Source organism: Syngnathus acus, chromosome 5 (genome assembly GCF_901709675.1).
Source record: "Syngnathus acus chromosome 5, fSynAcu1.2, whole genome shotgun sequence".
Taxonomy (NCBI): Eukaryota; Metazoa; Chordata; class Actinopteri; order Syngnathiformes; family Syngnathidae; genus Syngnathus; species Syngnathus acus.
Window position 1 is genome coordinate 1,569,311 of NC_051091.1, and position 18,009 is coordinate 1,587,319.

At 43.2% G+C, this 18,009-nt stretch overlaps 2 protein-coding genes across 2 annotated transcripts in view; one reads left to right on the top strand and one right to left on the bottom strand.

Annotated features, from left to right (window-relative positions):
* The window catches only part of LOC119122841 (metabotropic glutamate receptor 4-like), a 91,565-nt gene extending 89,575 nt beyond the window's left edge, over positions 1–1,990 (bottom strand). The window contains exon 1 of the mRNA XM_037251444.1: positions 1,829–1,990. The gene's annotated coding sequence lies outside the window, so the exon portion shown is untranslated. The remainder of the gene's footprint in view (positions 1–1,828) is intronic.
* Positions 1,991–9,815: 7,825 nt separating this feature from the next.
* On the top strand, positions 9,816–17,143 carry nudt3b (nudix (nucleoside diphosphate linked moiety X)-type motif 3b). The gene is made up of 5 exons (XM_037252107.1): positions 9,816–10,116; positions 11,099–11,209; positions 14,018–14,062; positions 14,154–14,238; positions 14,961–17,143. Exons 1-5 carry the CDS (start codon positions 10,018–10,020, stop codon positions 15,143–15,145), a joined length of 525 nt encoding a protein of 174 aa, XP_037108002.1. The 5' UTR covers positions 9,816–10,017; the 3' UTR covers positions 15,146–17,143.
* The last annotated feature ends 866 nt before the right edge of the window (positions 17,144–18,009 follow it).

Consider the following 18,009-nt stretch of genomic DNA (forward strand, 5'->3'; position numbering starts at 1 on the left):
AGGCACTTTAGCAACACTTGAGACCCAAAATGAATGAGCTAGCCAAAGCACGGACCGAAGTCGAGTTGAAAATCACTGTGGTCAAGAGATTGACACACAGATTGGAAAATTGACTTCAAAATCTTACAAGTCATGTGAAAGCCCAATTTACAACCCACACGGGCTTGAAATGTTGACTTGATGCTCTACTTCCAGACACCCCCTGTATCAAGCCAACAGAACACATTTCAAAAGTCACATGACCACAGCATGCGCTGTATGTGCCTTGGGGGCTACATATAAAATCTCATGTAGGGTCAGTCCACATCGCTCATAATATACTGTGCAAAATGAGTGGATGTGAATGAATTCGCTTAACGTTGAGGGAAGAACATCCTGGAAGTCAAAGAAAGATCAATTGGGAGGTTGTGATGAATATCAGCAGAGTTTCTATATAGTACAGTGAACATCAGTGCTTGCTCGGCGATCTGATCAAATATGCAAAAAAAGCCTGGATTCTTTCACTTTACACTGAAATTAGAACAACTCGGATGTCCACCAGGCTAAATTGGAGGTTCTCCTGATCGTTAACAGCAAATATGCAGCCAGTGCACTCTTGCTAGGCCAACTCTTCTCATTTACAAAATAGTCATTTTTATTATCAACCCTGACCCTTGTAGCTGTAGTGGAAGGATTTATTTTTTTTGCTGACGTTGCACTGGAGGAGCAGATAAGGCAAAAGCACACACAAAAAAAAAAGTCAGTGGAAGCCGCAGCAGACGTTTCAAGCATAATATGACTCGCCGGGTAGAACGCGAACAACCCGAGACGTCGCATATGGTAGACCGCAAGAGAGTGACTGAAAAACCTCCTGGGTTTTTTTTCGCCGAGTCAGAGCCTTGGGTTAATTACACTGCTAGTTGAGTCGGAATGCAGACAATGACATATTTGCACCACTACCTTCCTTCACCACGTGTCCAATTGAAGCTGTGAGAATAACACGGCACAAAGCTAATCTTTGGTCCCTGCAATAAAAGGCCGCGGGGAGCTCCTCAACCCGGGCGGGCGCAGATGCCGATATTAACACGGCGGTGTTGTCACGGTGTCGTGTTGCTTACGGTGCAATGACCACATAACCTAATGTGCACCACTCGAGCATCTACTACAACTAAATAATGCTGCTGCATCAAGAGGCATGCAAGCTTTAAGTGCCCTATTAAAGTTTGCTGGAGGAAGAAGAGGAGGAGGGAGGGGGGGGGGGGCACCAGCATCATCATCATCACCACCACTGTCAGGAGGCGCATACTCAGTCTCACACAAACACAAGAGGGTGAAGGAATTGAGCTCATCCTCGCGTTTCCACAATTGTAGGATATTATAAGACTAATTTTACTATTGGCCAACCATCCATTGAAGGTGCTTCTCTACATGACTCAACTTGTGTCAGGGCTATTGAGATGATGAATATGGGGGGGGGGGGGGCAGTGCGTATTGCTCCGCTGATGTGCACCAGCTGTTGCTATACCTTTAACGCTCCAACTCTAGGCTGAAATTTATTGAGCGTGTTTTAATCGAATTTTTGTTGCGGGGGGGGAAAGTGGGGGTTGTGCTTGAGGCGCCTCTGCAGCGCGGGATGCTCGCATGCAGACAAGACGATGCACCTTTTGAAAGCACACATGCAACAACAAGCACAGTTGGGCGTCGCGCAGCACGCATTGATGTACAAGTGGCACAAGTCCTCAAAGCACGTCTTATGCATCCATTTCGTGATTATTCTCCAGACTTTAAAGCGTAAAAGAAGCAATTTGTTTGTTTGCATGTTGCGATAGTAACGTGGTGCAGCACTTACCACCGGTTTTCTTCTTCCTTGCAGAGCTTCCAATGCGGTCCTCAGCGTGGGTCTTCTACGTAGTATCCACGAGGAAATCCACAGAGCTCTGTACACCGGGGGAAGTGGTGCTGAAAAGTCTGCAACTTAAATCGTGGGTGGCTGACTAGGGAAGGGGGCGGGGGGGGGGGGGGGGGGGGGGGGGGGGGACACGATGCAAACCAAGCGAGGTTGCCTCTTTTTTTTTCCTTCTCCCGTTGGTGGATTTTCCCCGCGCGTGATTGATGCTCCACGGACCAACACGCGGCGTTCTTATCTGCGCCGAACTGCACCCCGAGTAGGAGAGACGGCGAAGGTGTTGATGGCAGATTAGTGAATGTTCGGCGATAACAGCCCCCAACCTTTACCCCTTATTTGGGTTAAAACGTCAAAGCGGCTTCGGTAGGGATAACGCAGCAGATGTAACCGCCCCTTTATTCTGTCAATTAAGATAAATTAAGTGGAATTGTTGCGTCCATGAGGAAGACAAGCCTGCTGTTCGGTAATCTCACGCCGTGGAATGACTGAGTGAGTGCGCGGCGGATGATGCGCGTTGCGCGTGGTGCGTTGCGCCTTGTGCGTAAAGCATGACGAAGATACCAAGTCCAATCAGTGTGAGGAAAAACTCACACTTTGTGCAACATGCCCAATATCACACACAAACAACACATGCGCAAAAGTGTGTTTTAGTGTTTTAATGTGTGTTTTGTTACAGGTGCGCACACCTGGATACACGACCAATCCACATTTAAAAAAGACCTTTATTCTTTTCCAGGTATAGCATGATAAATGGCAAAAACTGACAAAGAATCATTCAGAATGTGTTTTTAAGCAGTGCTGTACATAAAGAGACGGAAGGAAAGTAGAGAAGTAAAATGATAGGAAGGAAGCAATGTCTGAGGGAAAGAAGGCAGGAATAAAGGAAGCAAAGAATGAAGGAAAAACAAGTCGGAGGTGAAAGAAAGAAAGAAAGAAAGAAAGAAAGAAAGAAAGAAAGAAAGAAAGAAAGAAAGAAAGAAAGAAAGAAAGAAAGAAAGAAAGAAAGAAAGAAGAAAGAAAGAAAGAAAGAAAGAAAGAAAGAAAGAAAGAAAAGAAAGAAAGAAGCGACTTACGCCACAGAAGGAAGGATGCAAGAATTTAAAGCAGATGAGAGATCAGAGACAGAAGGAACAAAGGCAGAAATGAGGAAATTGTAGGTAAAGGTGAAGGGGCAAAGGTCCAAAAGAAATATATAAAGGAAGGAAGTCAAGAAGGAAAAGATCATCTGAGCGGAAGGAAGGTGAAAAGAGGCTAGAAGTTAAGAAGAAGGGAAAGGAAGATGTTTCAGTGAGGGAAGGGTGTAAATGTGATGCATGTGTGAATAAAAATCGGGGTTGTAGGAAGGAAGGAAAGGAAATGGAAGTCAAATGGCAGGTAACAAGCAGACATTTTAGTCCAACGTGGTTCAATCGTCCACATTTAACTTCAGAGCTGCATGGAAGAACTCTTTACAGATGAATTCCTTCAATTTTCTCCATCTGAAACACAATTTCCTCCATCCTCTGCTGTTTTGGTTGGCAACAAAATTGACTCATCAATTAACTCTGTAAGGCTGGCTGCCATGTGAACAATCAGACGCTTACTCCCTGTTTTTTTTTCTCAATGACTGGAATAGGGAAAGATTAATTTGAGGGAGGCGTTTATTTGTCTCAAGTAGATGAGGACCTCGCTCCACTCTGCGGGTCACACCTGTGGAGTGGGCAACGTGGCGGTGGGGCCGGGCGGGCAAGCGCTGCACTCTTCTCCACGTTGCTCTCCTTTGAGGCAGCCTAGCTGCTGAATATTCATGAGTGTTGTGCGCGTTCCGCAATCTGGGGGATGCCATGGAACAAAAACACACTGCCAACTTGTTCCTGTTATGAAACTAAATGTTAGATGTGTTTTTGTTATCCCACAATGCACTGGGACTGTGTTTTCAGACTCACAAATAGAACCTGCACAATTTCAACGGGCGTTTTAGTTTAATCTCTGCAGTTTAGGGGATTTACGCTAGCTTTGTTTTCATTGACATGACTTTCCGTGGATGTAATGTTGTCTTATCCTCTTTGCTGCTTTTCACTAACTCTATTGTGACCTGCGTAATTCATTGGATTGTGGTAGTCTTTGTTCAATGTGCAATTTTTTAGGAATTCACTGTCGAACCAGCACAGCTTGTACTTTTTTTGGAAGCCTTTTTAACAGTCGCAATTTATCCATCCTTCTATTCATTCATTTTTCGTGCCACTTGTCCCCACAGGGCATGCTGGAGCCTATCCCAGCAGTCATCGGCCAGTCGGCGGGGGACGCCCTGAACTGGCTGCCAGCCAATCGCAGAGACACAGAGATGAACAATCATCTGCACTCGCACTCACCTACGGGCAATTTGGAGTGCCCAATCAGCGTTATTGGAATGTGGGAGGAAACCCAAGCGCCGCAGGCTCGGGGAGAACATGCAAACTCCACACAGGTAGGTAAACCTCTGAACTGTGAGGCAGACGTGCTAACCAGTGCGCCACCATGCACCCCCGGACAGAATTTATTATAGCCTTATTTTAATATGCATACCTCAGGACTTTTACAAGATCTGAAGAAGTCTTGAGGAGATTTTACAAGATTTGCAGTAGTCATAATTTTACCTGAACTTTGGCACTTATAGTATCATAGATCTGTACGTTCACTAATAGCAACTGTAAATAATTAAATGAATAAATAAATGAATAAAAATATCGACACAAAATGACACCGTAATGCACTGCTGTAACCTGCATATTTTTTATAAACGAAAATGACGGTAGCTCTTTTTATCCATGTAGATTTTATGACCTGTCTTAAGCCGGGTATCTCACTGAAGGGAGGAATGTTTGCGAGTGTCAGTAAAGGTCGCGGATGCACGTTCACCTCAGAGAACATTTGGTGAACGTTTGCCACCTTGAACAAACCCTGATAAGAGCAAAACATTCGCCTTCGCCACCACTCACAAACGCTCACCCTGAAGGGACCAACCCAAGCTCTTAAGATGTTTATTTTATTCATTTTATTTTTAAGTTAGCCTTATTTTAACCTGTGCCAGTTTTACAGGGTTTACTTGAGTCATACTTTCATTTTCGCAGCTTTTACAGTATCCATACTACTCTTGTAACTTGTTCAGCATGGTTGGGAATGATGGGAACCTTATTTTAACCTGCTTTTACACGATTTACGGTAGTCTTGTTTTAACCTTCGCAGCGTTTATGAGATTTATGGCAGCCTTATTTTGACCTGTGCAATTTTTACAAGATTTATTGGCGCCTTATTTTAAAGGCGCTATAAAAGTGTAGAGGGCACAAAAGCGGAACCTTCGAGGGTACCACCCCAATGGCAAGAGTCGAAAAATTAATATTCATGCACTGTTTTCCCTGGGAGTGCCTGCACTGAATAGGACATTTTCACGCCTTCCAATCCCAGCAGCTCAGCTTCCTTGTTTCAATTAGCCACGGGGTGGAGAGAATGGAAAGCCGCGTTAATTCCAGTCGCTCTCGGAATCCCCGGACGGCGTAATCACCTGCCCCCAGACGCTGCTCATTTCATGGACACATAATGGGAATTACTGAGAGTATAAATTCTTCAGTTCAAAAGGTTCTCTCATCGAGTGGTGTGATTCATTAGGAAGGCCAAACGTTGAGCTGCCTGTGACAGCTTGGGATTTTTCTTTTCTGGTCACTTCCATTTCACTCTAGAGGAGGAAAAATGAATGATTTTCTACTTCTTTCAATCAAGCTGGCAAACAAAGTACCCCACAGGAACGTCAAATGACCTGTGTGTCCTTCAGCTTCAACAAACTTAGTTGTGGCCAACATGTTGCACTGCTTTTCGACAGGTTCTGTTTCCTCTAACATTGAACTCATGGTGGCACAACATTTGCTTCTATTCATAGTTTAAACTCTATCCCAGACTACAATTCCCAAAATCATCTCAAAATTTTCTTACAACATTACCAAAACAATAAAATTACCCGAACAAACAAATCAGTAACGTCCACGTACCAGCCAGGCCTAACTGAGCTCCTCATTTGAGATGCATGGCTTCAACATACTTTTATTAGTGGACAGGACTTTGGTTCCAGTTTCTCATACAGCAGAATCCAAAACATGCCTTTTTGGTTCATTGAGTATTCTAAATTATCGGTATATCTTAAATACACACTTGCTCATCTGTCACTTGAATTCTCCTGTAATCCAAATTCAAAGCGATGACCTTCGATGTATGGGCATATAATCAAACAAAGGTTCAATGCATTGACAACTGTCTTTCTTGGCTTACTGTAACGTGAAATTCAATCCCATCCGTTTTGCAACCCGTGGCCAAGCGTCCTTCTGTGGCTACGCCGCATCATAACAACAGGCAATTAAGTATCAGCGTGTGGATGTTAAATGTGCTTGAACGTCAAAACTATCCATCTTCACTGGGTGGGTGAGTGGCTGGCTGCACACTGTAGTTTGGCCATGATGTTTTTATGAGGGTGGATGGAGAAAAATGTTATTATTTGTTGTTGTGGGCAGATGGGCAGCTGTCACCAGCCAGGTGTGCTACTTGTATCATGCGCTATTACACGCACCCTGCTGTCATTTGTATTGATTTAGCATCTACAAATGTGGATTCTGTTGGCTGGCGTGAGAAATAAACAACATGGTGAGAGCAGCCCCTGGTGGGATGAAAAAGCAATACGTGTGTGTGTGTGTGTGTGTATATAATGTAAAATAAATAAAAATATATATAATTTTTTTTCCTTTTTTTTAATTACCCAACTGCCAGGTTGTAGCTCATATTACTAGTGGTAAAAACATTTTTAATAACACCTACCATCTGAGCAAGGGTGTGTAGAATTTTTATATCCATTGACAGATCCACTGTCGATTTTATGAACTGGAATCAATATATAAATGTTCTATTGCGTTAGACCTCATATCGATCGCAGTTGACTTTTGATGATCGAAACGAGAGGCACTCTGGACTGATTGCGAGCCAATCGCAGGGCAAATGAGCAATCATTCACACTCATAGGCACACCTTTTGGACAATTTAGTCTTGAATGAGCAATGTGTGCAATCACATTAAAATGTTGATGTGACATTACTTAGGGAAAGATTTGGTCATTTAGAATCAAATACAAATAAATATAAAAAAGGCTTTTTTTTATGCTGGTAGCTTTTAGCAAACGCTGGTGTCCATCAAGAGGCAGCGCCATTCAAAGGCGCAAACAATCACAAGACACCAACAAAGGGCTTCTCTTGCAGGGTTGAAACAAAGCTGGCAATCACCTCTCTGGCCTCAGGCACAGCAACAACAATCTCCTGCTCGTTTCCCAGGTCGTTAAAGTGCATATTTAAAGAAAAAGGTTAATGTCGCTAATACCTTTCCAGGCTTCGACTTAACAATGAAATCCATTCTCTGGTCATTCAGGATGAGCCCGAAATCAAATGCTACTCCATTATTGCGTGTGGTTCTATCCTGAGCTTGAATGGACATTTAATAGATAGACATTTAATAAAGTTCCTCTGATGATTCCATTTAAATGTGCGTGTCACTCTGTTTTCACATTACGCTAATGCTGCCAAGTCACTTCGAGCACATTTCTTAATTTCTTAAATAACAGTTGTAAAGGAAATCTTAAAGGAGAAGTCAAGGCAAAAAAAAGATATGTTCTTTACATCCCCACTGGTAAATATGGCACTCTGCTTAATTTTGTGTTTGTGGACTATGACTTAAGCAGGAGGGGAAAAAAAATATTTTGGCCATTTTGCCAGTTGCTGTCACCTGAAAATGACATCACAGTGACTCAGAGCTCAGGTGATGTGCTTAGGCACTGTGATGTCGAATTCAGTTTGTTAGTTGTAGTAGTAGTAATAGTAGTAGTAGTAGTTTAGTGTTAGTGGTGGAGTACAATGTGTGTTAATGTTGTTGAATTTCTGTTTTGAATGAGATCAGCGCCCCCCTCTGGACAGATGGACTCCGACGCCATCCTGTCCATCCAGTTTTTCCTAGCGTGTGGACGGCTCAGACAGCAGAGAGAGGAGGTTGCCGTAGCAACTGTGCATCGTCAAAGTGCAAGCAGCGCCGCAGCCTCTTGAGTATGACCCCATTATGTACATATATTTTTATTTCAACTCTGTCAAGGTTCCACTCTTCGAGTGAAAAAGAAAGAGCCAAATAACATCTGCGCACACAAGCACAGTCAATGCTTATGAATTTTCCTCTATATTACGTGTGATGAAGATTGGATTGGTCACTGTACTGTGGGTAAATACAATTGCTGTTTTATTTTATTTTGTTTTACTTTCATCTGGCTGTCTGCAAGTGAACCATACGCCATCGTGAACTGCAAAAACACAATTGTGAACGTACAGTGTAACAATTTTATGTCATCGTTTTAGGAGATGAAAGATTTTATAGTATAAGAGTAAACTACTTTGAAAGAAAAAAACCTTTTTCTCAATGGAAGTCTTATTTTTCCAAGAAAAATTTATATATACTCTTTGTATCCCCCTGCCAAAAAAAATCAAGAGAAAAATACTTTTTTCAGCAATAAGTAAAATATTTTCAAAGAAAAAGTATTTTTCAAGGAAAACAAGACAAAAAACAAATATTGTATTTGAAAAAGTAAAAACCTTAAATAAAAAATCATGCAGCATGCATTACATAGTGAAGCGTTGTTGTTGCCACTAATGTTACGCAGCTTTTTTGAAAGTGGTCAGCAAGATTAATAACCGTATGCACAAAATAAGAGCAAGTAAAACCTTTGGCTTTCCTCCCGTGGCACTCACTGTTTTAGAAGCATTACCACTGCAGTTTAATTATGTTTGCATATTTACTGCTGCAGCCACCCGGGGGCATCACTTGCCTCTAATTACATTTTTCATTCCCCAGACTTTCTAATGTTTCTCAACAGCAGTCGTCTCAATAACTCAAACGTACACAGACATACACACATGCCAAATGCTCTCGACACCAAGCTTTTAGAGTGGCACACAACGCACACACAATAAATTGTGTAACCTGTAAAATTGAATGCAATGCATTGTGTCCATTTGGATTTCAAAAAATGAAGCAAGAATAAACAAGGTGATGTGGTTGCACAAGTGTTCACCACCTCTTATAATTGTGGATGTGGTTGTGTTCAGAGTGACCCAATCACATGTAAACTCGTGTTAAATGAAAGTTTGCGCACGCCTACTAGCATGGCTTTTCTTTACATTGTTTTGCTCTCTAGCAGAAGCCTAAAGGTTTTGTGTTGCAATTTGAACTGTTCATAATGAATGAAAACTTTTTTTGTTTGTCACTTGTCCCTTTTGGAGAAATATTTGCTAGATAGGTCGGGAAAGTCTGTAAGTAATCGCTTAGAGAGTTTTCCTGCCTTTCTAAGACTTTTTTTTTTTAATCGTTAAGCTGGCAATAGTCACTCGACGTTCTTAAACTGGTTCATCTCTTTTTTATGCCACGTGGTTGTTTAAACATCAATGAGGATGCTCTTTAAACTACTAAAAAAATCGATCTAAAATCTTCTAAAAGATTAACATCAACCAAAACAGTCATCTGCCCGTATTTCTACCTTTTAATGCTAAGGAGATCAAGTTAATAGTCATGTGAGCCATCATTTGTTGATGTTTAAAGTGGCGCTGTCCATTACCTGCGGTGCTGAAACTGCTGACTCTAAACGACAACCCACTGCAACATTCTTTTAAAACAATAAGTCGATAATATACCGTTTGCTATGTTTAATATTGGCTTTGGGTTAAAGCCAGGAGCAAACAATTGGTCCTTGCAAGGGAGTTGGAACCAAAAGTATCCGTTTCCTCCACCGGCTCACTCTGGTCCGTACGCAGTGTTGCGTTTCCCCCGCTATCCGCCGCCTCTATCCCCGAACGCCACCTACGTGACTTTCGTACGCTCGCGGAGCTATTAAAGGTTAAATTACGTCGTGGGCGTAGTGGCTCCTTGTAATGGCGACCGTGCCGGAGATGCGCCGATCTGTGTAAAAATGAAGCGGAGAAGAAGTTATATATCTTAAAGCGAAAACGCCGAGGCTCCTCCCGAGGAGGACTTTGCGTGTACAAACGTCGCCTTCGAACGTGCTCAACTTAGCCGTGCTTTTCCAACGCCTGTGCACCCCCTCCGCGATGATGAAGCTCAAGTCAAACCAGACCCGGACGTACGACGGGGACGGCTACAAGAAGCGCGCCGCCTGCCTGTGCTTCAGGAGCGAATCGGAGGAAGAGGTGAGTCCGAGGATGTGGCGAGACAGTCGGGCTAATGTTAGCATTAGCACAGCCTTAGCCTCAGCACTAACTGTAAATGAATCTAAGCGTCAACAGAGGTGTTGTATTTTTTTACAAGTGGTACCTTCCAATAACTTGTATGTTAACGATTATCTGTCGTTTTATGTTATTGTTATTTAAAATGTGTCTATATTTTCCCGAGAGTTATGTAAGCCTCTTCAGTATCAGGTTAGCCACTGTTAGCTTCTAGCTGATGCTAATGTTCTTCCGCCGGCCGGCCGACCGGCCGGCTCTCGCCCAGCAACCGAAGCCGGCAGCCCTGGTTGTTGTGCGCTGTGACTCGCTGTCATTCAAGCGGCAGTCGAGATTGTTAATGGTGCCTCCTCTGTTAAACGAAACTGCTAGTGGTGCTAACACCACAGGCACCCAAGTGTTACTTATGCTGACCTTAGCCGATAGACAACACAGGAGGAAATAATGATGCACGCTTTGGCTTACATAATTGTGCATTTGTTGTTGGCCGCTAAGCAAGAATGTTTATCATCGTTCATGTGACATGTCCTCACGCCCTTATTTGTTTTGATGATTGTTGGTCAACTGAGGTTGCAAAGGTATTCCAACTCTGTACTTGGATAGAACTACATATTCTTGTTGTGGAATAACCCTGACTGTGCTTGAAGTACTTATTCGGCTTCATTATGCAAGTAAAAAGTACTCTAAAGAAGTACCCCATGACCATCATAGGTAGGAAGGTAATCCAGTGATTTCAGTCATTTGACACGCTCCAATGGAGTCACCCGTAACTATTTGCATATAAGTGATTTGCAACAATTTGGTGTTCCATCCATGAGTTGCCGCACATTATTTCTCAATGGTTGGCCTCCCCCAAAATGCCTGCACAACAAAGTGTCATTGTGTGAATACATAGCATCCATTCAAGACCGTGAAGCCAGCCCACTGTCTGTTTGCGATGCTTTTGCAGGTGCTGCTGGTAAGCAGCAGTCGACATCCCGATAAATGGATCGTTCCCGGTGGGGGCATGGAACCTGAGGAGGAGCCCAGCGTTGCTGCTACTCGGGAAGTGTGCGAGGAGGTGGGCTTTCACTTCAAATGTCATTATTTTGTCTGTGCTGTAGATTTGTAAAAGTGCAAAGGTGAACTTCACGCTGGTCAAAAAAGAAAGACATTTTTTGAGGAAAGGACCCCACACACACCGCCCCTGACAAATAAAATGTTTATTTTCTTCATCTATTTCCTCTGTACTGCAGAAAGGATGGATGGAATGGAATGGAAAGCAGTGCAGTCAATGTCAGGCCAGTTCATTTTTAATTTGGTGAACTTCAAAACCAAATCTCCTGATGAGATTTCAGTATTTGTACTCATTTATTCCAGACTCACCACTGATTCTTTCCGCATACTCGACAAATACATTTTCTATTTATATTGTTAAAACTTAATAACCCTCAAGGACAAGTTCCGTGAATTTTTTTTATAGGTGGAGGACATTTCCAAGAGAAGAAACATCTTTTTTTTCCCTCTCTCAACAAGTGCTACTTTTTCAAGCTTTTTTTTTTTTTTTCTTCTTCAAGAAAAGTTTGACAGCATTCTTTTTTTTTTTTTTTTTTTATACAGGGAAACCTTACACTGAGATCTGTTCAACTTTCCCAACTAAATGTCCTATTGAAATCAGCGGCTGACGTGAGAAGCAAACATGGCAGCCAACATCTTCACTATATCCCAGTCAGGCTTTGTTCACCAAAAGCTGGTCAATACTTTCTTTATCGGAGGGTACCATCAATCAACCACAGGAATTAGCAAACTTCTCGAATAACACCTACAAGAACCAGTATCTAGTCACAGATTTAAATGAGTCTGCTTACTTTGTGTAAACAGAGAAGGTTGACAGAACTATACAGCGTTTGACTTTGGATGTTGTCCTGTCAATTGCTTTTACTCTGGGCCAAATAGTTTCCAGTTAAACCCCTGTTTCAACTGCTATGTTTGCTTGCTCGGGCAGAGCCTAGCAACATGTCGCCAGTGCCATCGTGGTCATCATGTTACACAGCAGTGTCAAACAAGGTCAGCCGGGATTCAGCTCAAGCCACCTTTTACAAATGTTTTAAAGTGGTGAGATGATTTTTATTTATTTTTTACAGTGAGTCTTTAGTGATTTTCTGAAAGGATTAAATGGCAGCTAACCTTAAACATGATACAATCTGTTGCCGGGAAGCTTGTTTGTGTGTGTGAACCCTGGCAATTTATACCAGTTACATTTTAACCTAACCACTGATAGACAGGTTAAGAAAATTGCATTCGTAGAGCCAACTCGCTTATATTTTTGTCTGAGCTAGGGTGTGTTTACTTTCTCTCCCTCTGAAAGTAAGCCGGTATAAGTTTCATCTCACCCGTGACCCCATTGAGGACAAGCGCCATAGAAAAGCAATGGATGGAAGTAGGGGCATGAGCCAGGAGGAAAGAGTCATAACAACAACAAAAAGTGCAATGTTTACCACAACAGCATGTCTAGGCCAACACAAGGAATCAATGTTAGGAAATTCAATATCGCATACCATTGCTAGGTAGGAGTAGAGTTATGCCCGCCGGTGCACATTCAATCGTTTTATTGAACAAACAGCAAGAAAACAAATACGCAATAAGCACAGATTTGTACACAAGCTGCCAAGGAAATCAGCCGTTAGCCAGTTAACAGCCATCCGACACCAAGTTTTACTTGGATTGCAAAAATCAACTCTTTGTGTCTACAGATTTGTAATAGCTGCAGCCGTTTCTAGAGAACTTAACCACAGTGTGAAAATGGAATGAGACAAAGGCGTATTTAAGTTTTTTAGCCACTACGCAACCCTATAACTCTTTGAGGATTACTACTTTGTGTTGAGGCTTTGTTGGGGAGGAATAATAGCCCAAAGAAAAAGCTTGAGGTACACCTTCGGCGCGGACTGAATTGCACGACTTTGAAGACACCGTGGCGTTGGCTTTGTCGTCCGTGTTCAGAGAAGGGTAGCAATTAGTAAACAGTTGGGAGTCTCCCCTTGCAATCGATATTCCGCCTTTGGGACCGCTTTCATCTGCCACTTTAGTGGAGTATTTCTGGAGGGTACACGGCGCTATTCACGTCGTTGGCATTTTGATCAGGGCGAAGACACTGAATCCTCGCGGCTGTCCGCCGTTTGGCACCATAAAAAGGCCATTCTCTGTGCCATGTCCAGCACAATGCCGGATGCTGATATCATCGCTCATCCTGGCTCCTGGTGTGTGGATGCGCGTCTTTGCTGGCTTTGTTTAGTTGCAGGATGCTGCCAGCACATTTCCACCCGGCTTCTAAAACTGTCAGCGTTTATACAAATGCCGCTCCTGCCTGGACTGTCATTTGATTTTTTTAGAGATGTTAATTTGCAGAAGTGGGGAAAACATTTAATGGTCCCTCTCTCGGTCTGCTCGCCGGTAATCTCTGTTTATGTTTGACTCCATCTAAGCAGACTCAGGATACTTACTTTGAAATGTCACCTCTATGCCACACATCTTACAGGATGAAGTCGAGCTATGTTTTATCCTCGGGACCAGGTTGGGAGCCTAACTTCATCCCGCCCCTAGGCTGCCCCGAGTTCCCCCCTTAGCACATGATCTTTCTTGAAGCCACACTGACACCGCAAGTGCCGTCAACAGTTATTTATAGACTGTTACTGGAAGATGAAGAAGCAGCAAAAAGACTGACCTTCCGGAAAAACCTCCTGTCAGAGCCATCGTCTACCTCCATGATTGATTTGAGGCCGTTGCCTCTTTATGAAGCTGCTGCAGTTTTAGCTGGCTTTTTTTTTTTAATCAGTTTTAACAGGAAATGTCAGTGTGAATACTCACTTGTGCTTATGTTTTTATTCGGCAGGCGGGCGTGAAGGGGACGTTGGGTCGTTTAGTCGGCGTGTTCGAGGTGAGCCGCTGTTCATTGGCCTATAATGTTTGGCTCATTAACCCTGTGTTGTTGTGTGAACCGACTGTTTCCTTTCATGCCTGACTCGCAGAACCAGGAAAGGAAACACAGAACCTTTGTTTACGTTCTCATCGTGACGGAGGTTCTGGAGGACTGGGAGGACTCGGTCAACATTGGTAAACGGCACTATTGTTTACTTGTGGGATCGGTGCGGCTCACAGGCTGTCACACGGCACCCTTGTTTTACCCCCCAGAACTTTTTGGAATTGTAAACAGGCTAGCTAGGCACATGCCGATTTTTAACATCACAGCATATCTGTTTAAATGTTAGCTCAAGACCGCACATTGGTGAGGATAAACTGCGGGGCACATTAAAATGATTCATGCCGGTTAATACAAAGGGCTACCAGTGACACTTCTGACATGGACAAATGTGCTCAAATTAACTTTAATTATGTTAGCAACAATTGGGGATATTCATCTAGATGAAGACACTGATCACATTAACAACTGGTCACAATAATTGCCAACCCTGTTGAAAAAATCAAGATCCAACATCTTACATATATAAAAGTGTTAAATATTAATGTCACTTCTAAACCTTTTCCAGGAAATCGCAATTTTCCGTAACTGGTGAGGTATTTTTAGATCAGGCCTGCAGGCTAGTCTACATTAAGCTATTAAAAAGATTTAAAGTGGGGAGGGAGGCGATAGTGGAAATCAAATATTTACAGTCACTGTTGAGCACATATCGATGCAATGACATAATTAAAAATATCGAACCATTTAAACATTTACGATTGGAAGCCTTGATTGCTTTCCGGGCATATCAAGATAATGGTTCAGGATGTTTTTTAAAGATAATCAATTGTTTTTCAATTGTCTGTGTCACCAACAGGGAGGAAAAGGGAATGGTTTAAAATAGACGATGCCATACAGTTGTTGCGGTGTCACAAGCCCGTGCAGGCCACGTACTTCGAGGCTCTCCAGGAGAGCTGCCTGACCAGCAACGGGACCCCATTGGCGGCCACCATTGCCCCCACCTACAGCATCAACCAGAGCTCCGTCTCAGATATCAGATAACTAAAACCCCAAACTGAACACCACCCTAAGCACCCGCCACCATGCCACGCCACGCGCCCCCCTCCGCACCCTCCACGTCAGGAGCTTTTGGCCACCACTTGCGCTCTTACTTCTTCTTCGACTCTGTCTGCTTTGCCTTGCCAACTCCTCGGCGACGCCGTGGTGGCGCAGACTGGATGACGAGTGTTGACGGAAACACCTTGTGCATTTTTCACCTTCTTTTGGTTTTGTTTTCTTTTTACTGAACCCCCTTGCATGAAAACAAAAGACCCCACCCCCCCTCTGCGATGCACCCGTAGTGTGTTAACTGAATGGAAAAACAACTACTTTTTACCGTTGTCATGTAAAAGTGTGTGTCATCTCTCTCGTGCTTGAACCAGAAAGGCTTTCGGCGGTCCTTTTTTAACTAGGTGCCCCTCCTTTTTGTTTTTCAGACTTTTCTCTGTGCTCCCTTGTTTCTTTGGATTTTAGGTATTTTTTTTGGGCCTCCTTTTATTATGCTCATCAAAGCATAGTTTGATCCTCTCCGGAACTCGTCTAACTGTCACACGGTGCACGTTCACTCCAAAATGGTAGTAGAAAGAATGTCAACATTACTTCACCTGGAGCATCTTTTTTTTTTTTTTTTTTATTTAAACGTACCCCCTCCTGTGATCGAGTGAAATGTTTTCTGCCGCACGCCAAGGGTCAAAGTACAACCATTTCAAAAACCATGCAGCGCATATCCTGTTTTCCCTCCTCACGTTCAGTTTGCTTCAGTTGTTTACATTACAGGTGTCTTTAGTGGGCACGTTTCCTTTTTTTCTCAATGACCTTTCCTCCAAATGCCAACCCAGGAGGCAGAAATCAGTACTGCTCCCGATGTTTTTTTTTTTTTTTTTTTTCTAATATAACAACTGTATTAGCTCGCTTGCGTCTTTGTGCGTTAATTTATACTTGGACACGCAATGCACACAGAAAGTCGCAGAGTCTATTTGGGTGTGCTACAGAAAATCGGGGCGGGTTTATGTATTTAATCTGCACCCCACCCAATTTGACATTGAAAGTAAGAGAATCAGCAATGCTGTGTTTGGCAGCATGCGGCGCAAACAAGCCTTGTACAGTGAGACTTTGTTTTTAAAATGTAAAATGCTTTTTGTTTTTGGATACTAGCTTGTTTCCGTTTGTTTCTCTCTAAACGTCTGGCAAGAGTCTCTTTAGCCGCGTCACGAAAGCCGCCGGCTCCATACTGTGAAACTGGAGGCGCTGTTGTAGATGAGCACGGAAGAAGTTTTTACTGTAAATTGTTTATTTCTGTATAGATCAACGGCGAGCATAAAAAAAAAAAAAAGGTGTCATTTCAAATGGGAATTGATGAATTGCCAGTCACCCGTCCGCGTGACGTTGAACGAACGATGAGGCTGAGATCACTCTGACCGGTGACTCTGAACGGGCTAAATGGTAGAAAATGGATGAATAGATCACCAGAACATGACAACCCCAAAATCCGCTGTGGTTTCACATGAAAGGGTTTCTGTCAGTGGTCCCCCACCCTGGGTTTTGGCGGTCTTTTCGTCAAAATCATAATTTGGATTCATGCTGATTATTAGCTGCTTATCGTCTTCCCAAGCAGGTTTTGCGGTGACCGGATGGCCACCACCGTTTGGCTCTTTGCGTGCAAGTTGTCGACACGGAATGTTGAAGCCGACCTGCACATGTTCAACCTCTTTGGTAGTATGAAGAGCATGACGATAGTGCCGTTAAAGGGTGTGGAAGTTGAGCCACTGAGTTGGTTGTTTTTGGGTTTCTCGAAGTGGAGAGCGTAAAGGCTGTGTGACGGGTGCTGATAGGGACAGAGGAAGTTGACCTGTAGGATTTTTTTTTTTCGCTTCCAGAGTAGTTACAGATGGAAGAAAGATGCGTCGCTATTCTGCCAAAGTTGGTGTCACTGTCAACTTGCTGAATTTAGACCATTTTCAAATTTCTGAAATAGTCTCGGAGGCACAACTGTAGCTGTGTCAAAGGGGATTGCAAAAAAAACTGGGACCAGGGTGTGACATGTTTCCAGGGCAGCCCATCGTGTGAAACCACACTGACAACTTGAAACCTGTCGCTGGCTTCCGCAATGCTAATGACTGAATTTAATGGGCTTCCTCCACTTGTAAAAAGTGTCAAGAGGACTCTCATTTATTGCCGCCTAATGGAATAGGCGCGGTGGGCAAAGTCTTACGTTTACGACACCTTTCTCAGGCCCGTCATAAGGTTTCAGCGCTTCATCTGAATGTGCAATTAAGTCGCTGAGGGCAATGACCTCAGGCACACCCTGCTGGGAAGTACGAGTGAAGTCTTTTGAGGTTTGACGCTGACAGGTGTCACGAGGCTACTGGATGATTCATATCCACTGATTTGTAAATCAGTCATGTTGACATGCTAATATTTTGTACATTGCTAACACAACACTTAATCAAAAAAGGACTTGTCAGCTTTTTTTCCCTTTAAATTAACAGGAGGCACCAAATGGTCGTTACCCAAGTATGACGTCAAATGTATTATTACTTTATTTAGGAAGGTGTCCGATTTACCAAAGGTCGTAGTACAGTTGTGTAGGAATTGGCTCAACCTTGTGGGCCAAATTGGTTCAACTAAACTCAATCAAGTTTAGTACCTGTTGGCCTGCTGATTCATATCATACCTAGAAACGGACTCAACCATCCTCGCAAATATGACAACACAGGCACTTCCTTCCTTTCAGCCGACAACCATCAGCCTAGAAGTTACATCCCCGTGCTTTTGTGTTCAAGTGTCACTGGACTTTTTTTTTCCCCTTTTGTTTGGGACTGTAGAATAAAAACAGTGCAAGAAGACTGAAGATTGTAATATAAATG

What these genes read in the sequence shown, in the direction of transcription:
- nudt3b (XM_037252107.1), top strand. Translation starts at nt 10,018, where the DNA reads ATGATGAAGCTCAAGTCAAACCAGACCCGGACGTACGACGGGGACGGC. An exon ending in CTCGGGAAGTGTGCGAGGAG is followed by an intron (nt 11,210 to 14,017) that starts GTGGGCTTTCAC and finishes TTTATTCGGCAG; the next exon opens with GCGGGCGTGAAGGGGACGTT. An exon ending in GTTTAGTCGGCGTGTTCGAG is followed by an intron (nt 14,063 to 14,153) that starts GTGAGCCGCTGT and finishes CCTGACTCGCAG; the next exon opens with AACCAGGAAAGGAAACACAG.